At 36.9% G+C, this 7,881-nt stretch overlaps 1 protein-coding gene across 1 annotated transcript in view; it reads left to right on the top strand.

Moving 5' to 3' along the window:
• Positions 1–1,423: 1,423 nt before the first annotated feature.
• Positions 1,424–7,881, top strand: part of LOC106471602 (receptor-transporting protein 3-like) — a 10,512-nt gene continuing 4,054 nt past the window's right edge. The window contains exon 1 of the mRNA XM_013932215.2: positions 1,424–1,617. Coding sequence (XP_013787669.1) covers positions 1,474–1,617 — 144 coding nt within the window. The 5' untranslated portion in view covers positions 1,424–1,473. The remainder of the gene's footprint in view (positions 1,618–7,881) is intronic.

Here is a 7,881-nt window from a genome sequence, read left to right as displayed (position 1 = left end):
AGAACGTTTGTCAGTGAAATCAAAGTAATTACACACTCGAATGTTAATGCGTTTGTTTTTAGAATTTTTTTTTCACGATTACTACAGAACACGTGTTTAGAAAGTCACAAACTTGGTGTCTGAGAAATAACGTGGCAGTAAATTAGCTTAGAAAAGTCAATGTCGCGGGTATTACGTTACATGATAAATAAATAAATAATAATAAATTAAGAAATAAATATGAAAACAGGTTACAGTAGAGGCTAAGTTTGTTTCTAATTAAGCACAAAGCTACACAATGGGCTATCTGTGCTCTGCCCACCACGGGTATCGAAACCAGGTTTCTAGCGTTGTAAGTCCGCAAACATACCGCTGTGGTACTGGGGGGGGGGTGCATAAAAGGTTAAGAGGCTACACGGTATTAATGAGGATCTAAGGCAGCCTACAAATTTCATTTAGCTCCCTCCTCCCAAAAAAGTCCATTGTTTATTAATTGCATTTTGTTAGCGCGCCACCTACACGTGCCAGACATCAGTAAAAGTTATTATAGTGTTAGAACAATCCTTCTGTTTCATTCGTGTTGTTTAGGGCGTAGGCCGAAGTACTTGAAGACAAAATGGCGGCCGAAAACATGCAATGGAGGTTAAAAACAACGTATGTAGGGGGGGGGGGTATTCTGCTAAATTTATTTCACCCATGTTGTGAGCTTACCTCAGTATCTCAAACTACATTTTATTGCGCTCACAGGATATGCCTTAAATCAACCCAATTATCGTACCCAGGAATAAGGCACCAACGACTCACCAATATTAGGAACACAATATACAATAAGCCAGAGTTTTTCGTTTTGATTTTCTTTCTTGGAATATTTTATAACTGTATGTAAATATTTGAGGGCTTTTAAAAAGATAAAGTAGAAAGGCACATAAAAAATGCAAGCCCCCGCCCCCAATATTTTTGAATTTTGTAGTCACCATTCTAAGATGTTGACCAACCAATTCCTTGCCCTTAGTAATGTAGGACAAACCAAGATCATTGTTCTATTTCAATATGTTCTTTTTCCAAGTTTTGACCGTTCTTCAAAACCCTTATTACAACGAGAGTAGTTGACCTTAACCCTAACTTTGAACTTTAACGTACACGAGAGTAGTTGACCTTAACCCTAACTTTGAACTTTAACGTACGTTCATCAAAAATTAATCAGTTGTTCCTTCGGAGATACTCAACCTTTGTACAAAATTTGATCAATATCAGTTGAAATTTTTAAGTTACCTTGTACACACACACAACGGAGTGAGAACAATACCCCCTCTGGAGGTAATAAAGACGTTGCCCTGGCAACAGTTATTAGTCAGCGTGGCAAAACAAATCTTCTATATGAAGTCCAAATTTTAATATAGAAACCAGTCTTGGAACTTGTATAACTTCCTGCACATTTGCTACGTAATGGACGAAAGATTTTTATGGTTTTTCTTGTGTTGAATTTCCAGCGGGATGGAACAGATGTGGCAGGTGGAGTTCCAAAGACTGTTTGCCCAATACCTTCCACATTTATGGTTCTTATCTGTGGTAGAAGAAAGGCCAACCGGTGTGTGGTCTGTTTTCGTGGATTCAGCCAAGGTCCGGTTTTGTTGCGAGGTAAGTTCACCTTGAAAAATTTCTCAGTAATCATTCAAGTCAACTTTTACTTGTTCAGCTTTATGTTTCAAAACAGATGCTTTAAAAATAGAACCTGAAAAAAAGAAGGAACCATCTTATATCGAACAAATAACAACAGACAAATATTTTCCTGTTGGATTATCGTTTCTACGTCATTGCATATTTGATCTTTATCTAGTGATTATCGTATATGAGCTTGTTTAAAAAAAGGGGTTAATTTAGCAATCTTGGATCACCTGTGTAATATTTGATAATGTAATGGCATTTGGAACAAGAAAACTAGGAAATTGTAAAGATTATCTTTGTCGCTTTACGTAGAATTAAGTGTAAAACACGTAATGAAAAGAATACATCTTCGTGCGACATAAATGTTGTTGCATTATTTTGTTCTCTCTCTCTCCCTATTAGCTCGGCATGGCCAGGTTGTTAGGGCACTTGACTCTCAATCTGAGGGTTGTGGTTTCGAATCACCAAACATGCTCGCCCTTTCAGCTGTGGGGACGTTATAATGTGACGGTCAATCCCACTATTCGTTGGTAAAAGAGTAGGCCAAGAGTTGGCAGTGAGTGGTGATGACTAGCTGCCTTCCCTCTAGTCTTTAACTTCTAAATTAGGGACGGCTAGTGCAGATGGCTCTCGTGTAGCTTTGTGCGAAATTGGAAAAACAAAAACAACTCTCTCTATTAACACGATTTCCGAAAATCCATACAGTGCTGTGGATTTGATGCATCTGGATTTTCAGAAAGTATTTCACCGGGAACCACATAAAAGGCTTGTTAATTTAAAATGTTATTTCTGTAGGTGTGAGGGATAGGTTGACTAACTGGGTACAAAACCGACTAAATGGAAAAAACAAAGGTAATACAAATTTTCCCACTAATTATAGACACATTAGTCTTACATCAGTTGTGGGAAACGTTTTGGAAAGTCTGATAAAAGATACTTTGCAAAGTCATTTAACAAAGTTTAGAATTTTATTGGATAGTCAACATGATTTCACTAAGGGAAAATCTTGCCTTACAAATCTTTTGACATTCTTTGAAATGGTTACTACTTATGTAGATGAGGGTAAGGGTGTAGATTTGGTGTATCTGGATTTTCAAAAAGCATTTGACAAGGTACCACATAAAGGTTTGCCAAACATTATCTCTGTAGACATGGGGGATGAGTTAGCTAATTGGATAGAAGAGTGGCTGGATGGAGGAAAAAAGAGGGCTGTTATAAATGGAGCTCAGTCAAACTGGATTAATGTCACGAATGAGATACCTCAGGTCTCAGTGCTAAAATCTTTGCTCTTTTTGATTGACATCCATGACATAGGAGTACTGTGTTCAGTCTTAGGTTCCTTACCTTAGAAAGGACGTTGAATTGTTGGAAAGGGTTTATAGAAGGGTTACTAGGATGATACCTGGGGCGTAAAGGTTGTCATATGAGGACAAGTTAAAATCTTTGAAATTGTTTTATCTTGAAAAAGAAGAGTGGGGGGGGGGGATCTGATTGAGGTGTTTAAGATTGTAAAGGGAATTGATAGTGTTGATGCATAATCTTTTTTCATAGTGAACAGTGAGAATAGTGGGACTAAGGGACACAAATATAAATTATGGAAGGGTAGGAGTCATCTTCAGCTAAGACAGCTTTATTTTCCTAAGAGTGTGGTTGACTTTTGGAATGGGTTCCCTTCAGATGTGGTTGATGTAGATAATTTAAGGCTTGACAAATATTTTAGTGATAAGAGCTTTTTTTAGTTTGAGTTTAATTTAATGGATGGGACGGCCTAGATGGACCAAAAAGTCCCTTATTGTCCTTCATTGTTCCAGTGGGTCTTCAATTGCTGGAACCAAATTGGTCCACTTAAGATGATGTAATCGATCGAAATTATCATCGATCTTATTATTTTGTTATTGATATATTTTGCGCCAAAATTCCTCAAATTAAATGTTCAAAATATTGATTTCGTTTACCCTAAAAGAGATTCAAGAAATCCACCAACAGATAAAAAAAAAGAAAGAAATACATTGTTCACGGTAAATTAACTCGCGACTCCGAAACTTGGGATACGAAATTACATTGTTTGTAATTAAGCACAAAGCTACACAATGGGCTATCTGTGCTCTACCCACCACGGGTATCGAAACCCGGATTCTAGCGTTGTAAGTCCGCAGACATACTGCTGTGCCACTGGGGGGCAGGATAAGAAATAATTAACGATCTAGATAGTTTTGAAGTTAGTATTTTGAATGTGAATGACATCTTATGGTACATTTTTTTTTTAGATCAACTAGATCAAAGATCTAATTTAAAACTGTTGACCAGAAGAAGGGCAACCACTCAAAAGCACCTTCCACCTACACGGTTACTAAACAAAAATCCGGATTAACCTCCACAGCTGGAAGTACGGTACATGTTTAGCAGAATATTGCGGCTCGAACCTTGGACCTTTTGATCCACAGCCCGGTACGCTAACCACTAATCTACGCCCAACCCTCCCGACGATCGACAAAAAAAACAGCAGTCCAGAGAATAACTGTAAAACTGTAACTCGAAATGTTGCCTTCACTCAAGAGCAAAAAGAAACTATTTGTGTATAAGTAGGCCTCCCTTTTTTTTTAATAAACGAAAACAATATGCTTGATGTAACGTTGTTCAAGGCATACTATAAAAGGACCCATCTGTTGTTTGCTCTACAACATTATATGTTACCTCCTAAAGTACAAATAAAAAAAAAAGCAAACGCAAGTAATATAGATTTTTGACGAGTTTTGGCGCTGTATTCAAGACGGTTGCTATTTTTATTGTGAAGTAGCTCTGAATATAATGTTGAAGAAAAGAACTCGATAACTGATCATACAGATCCCACATTTTCGGTGATCAGATGACGTCACCTGACTATCATGAAGTCCTCGGAAATAAACTGTATTCTGTCAATGTCAACTTTTGAATCGTTTCTTTCTTTAGTATTCAGAGAGTTAGCAGTGTAGCCGTTAATTAAAATAACTCCTGTTTGACTTTACAATGTTGTTGTTGTTGTTACATTTCCAGAATCTGATGAGATAAAGCGCGTAACACAAGCGATTTCCAGAATCTGATGAGAAACAGCGCGTAACGCAAGCAAGTGCACGCACGTGATTATAAATTTCAAATGATTTGGAAATCTTTAGAATTCGAAAGAATGACGCACACACTTTTCTATCTACGATTACAGTTCCTGATGATCTAACTTCAATTGCGTTTTAGATAACTTCTTTTTTTTTTGAAAAACTATACGACTGTTTTTAAAATCGTTTAAAAATGACGTATTAAATGATATTACAAAATATAGTGTGTAGCTTAAAAAACAAGTTATAGCAGTCTCTGTCAAATAACAGTTGTTTCCACAACTTACCAAAAATAACAGGTGTTTCCACAACTTACCAAGAATAACAGGTGTTTCCACAACTTACCATAAATAACAGGTGTTTCCACAACTTACCAAAAAATAACAGGTGTTTCCACAACTTACCAAAAAATAACAAGTGTTTCCACAACTTACCCAAAATAACAGGTGTTTCCACAATTTACCAAAAACCCTTACTAAAAAATGCTTATTTTACCTTATTCTGCACACACATTTGACCCCCCCCCCCCAGTGGCACAGCGGAATGTCTGCGGACTTACAACGCTAGAAACCGGGTATCGATACCCGTGGTGGGCAGAGCACAGATAGCCCATTGTGTAGCTTTGTGCTTAATTATAAACAAACACCCCTCAGTGGCACAGCGGTATGTCTGCGGACTTACAACGCTAGAAACCGGGTTTCGATACCCGTGGTGGGCAGAGCACAGATAGCCCATTGTGTAGCTTTGTGCATAATTACAAACAAACAAACAAAGCAAACACACACATTTAACACGGACCTGTCCAGACGTGGCCTAGGGGTAAAAGCATGCCCGCACAGTGAATTTGTGGGTTCAAGGTTCGCGTCCGGTTGCTGCAAATCTTTGTTCCGCTTTTTCGGGCCATGGCTGTGCTATGAGGATGGCCGTCAAACCCATGTGATCAAACTTAAAAGTTGGCGGCGGTTGCTGTTGGCTCGCAGCCTCCACCTAGTCTTTCATTTCAAAACTATGGACAGTTATGCGCAGATAGCCCTTGTGTAGCTTTGCGCGAAAATTCTAAACAAATTGACTCAGTTCTTTTATGCTGATATTATCGATTGCACGATCAAGATTGTGAAACGTCACTGCCTTCGTTAAAACACCATAAAACGTGTTTACGAACATATTAACATGGTTATTGTGATTGGGCAAATTTACGTTCCAGCTGCCGTAATGGTAAATAGCTTATATTACGAAACTCACTAATTGTACTCCCTGTCTGTCTGTTTGTTTGTAATTAAGCACAAAGCTACACAATGGTCTATCTGTGCTCTGCCCACCACGGGTATCGAAACCCGGATTCTAGCGTTGTAAGTCCGCAGACATACCGCTGTGCCAGTGGGGGGGGGGTGTATTCCCTGTCGTCGACTCGTATTAGGGTAAAATTAGTTAATATCTTATGAATATAAAATAAAATGTCACCAATTCTACAGAAAAGAGCGTGAGATTTAGAAGATTGAAGACAGTCGGCACTATGGAGACATATGACATAGGTCAGTGATCTTATTACTGGGGGTTTTTCTTCGAATTCGTTTTCGCCTTAGTTAACAGGAAAATATTGCTACTGATTGCATAATCAATCATCTTCGTGGTTGCCTTCATAGACAACCGGGTTATCATAGTTCGTTGTCAATTTGTTACTCCAGAACCATTGCTATTATCTTTTTGAACCTATAGTACGTTTCATATAAGTTTGTTTACACAGACTAAAGAAAAGCACGTTGATTTTTAACAACACTTTTCTTACATCAAGCTTTCGTTAGTCCTACAGATCTCGATTCTCCGGTTACCATGGCAATAAAGAATAATACAAGATCAGTGAAAATATATTTTACTGTTTTTGATCTTTGACCTGCTTAGGTTCAAACTAACACTAATTTCACCAAAATTTGTACGTAAACATTTTAAGATGTTGTTATTTAACCTAACAAACACTCATTGCCAAATTTAGTTATTTAGGCTGTGAAATACTAGTTTTAGTAATTCCAAAAATAAAATAGTAACAATGAAAATTAACACGGTTAAAAAAAAACACTTATGAAGAAGAGATCGTCCTTTACTAGCGATCGTACAAGCTTTTTTATTTAATTAAGTTTTTGTTATTAATTTTATTGTCCGCTTTTCAAAATTAATCATTCCATATTTTACCGAGGTAGTTAATCGAACTAGCATAAGAAATTAGTTCGCTAATTCGCCACTGAAAGGCGTTATCAAACATATTAGACACATAAAATTTCAAAAGGACTTAAATTTGGAAGCTTAGGATTCACTAAGAGAGAACGCTTATAGGGTCATTAAAGTTTCGTTATTGATTATCAGAGGGCGCTGATGGAAGCTTAGGTGGCATTAAAGTTGCGTTATGGACTACCAGATGGCGCTGAGACAAAAAGTCCATTAATTACAGTGATTTATTTCTGTTTATTTAAAAAAAACTGATTTCTAACGTAGAAGTATATAAAAAAATGCAACATAACGTATTAGTACAAGAACAAAATGGCTATTTACAGATATTACTAAATCTCAATATTTATCTATTCTAGAAGAAAATTAAGTTCATTAATTCGACGCGAAGGAGCGCCAAACAAATTACACCCCACCCCTTCTGTACCTGTTAATAAACATATTTGAAAGGGATTTTGAAAACCTGTATACGAATTTTTGCTCGTGATTGAAAGACAGAATTAAAGTAGCATTTTTTGTAAAGAGGGGTGGTATAGAAAAAAAAAGATGTGCGATTAAATACGGATTTTTTCAAAGTATTTAAAAAACGTTCAGCAATTTAAACCCTTAGTATATTGGTAAGGTATTTAAACGTCATTACGAACATATTAACATGATTACTGTGATTAGGCTAATTTACATTCCAGCTGCCGTAATGGTAAATAGCTTATATTACGTCACTCACCAATTATTGTAGTCGCTGTCGTTGTCTCATGTTAGGGTAAAATCTATACAAATATAGTAGTACTATCTGTTGTCTGTCCATGTAACTACTTCGCATGGTGTTGATGGATTTTTTTCTAAAATTGGCAATGATGTTCAATAGGTATATGCGGGGGGGTACGTACATATTTTAAGTTTTTTGCATTTTTCGGTTTTATGGGCGTTT

This window comes from Limulus polyphemus, unplaced genomic scaffold (genome assembly GCF_000517525.1).
Source record: "Limulus polyphemus unplaced genomic scaffold, Limulus_polyphemus-2.1.2 Scaffold4728, whole genome shotgun sequence".
Taxonomy (NCBI): domain Eukaryota; kingdom Metazoa; phylum Arthropoda; class Merostomata; order Xiphosura; family Limulidae; genus Limulus; species Limulus polyphemus.
This window is presented reverse-complemented; position numbering and strand designations above follow the sequence as displayed.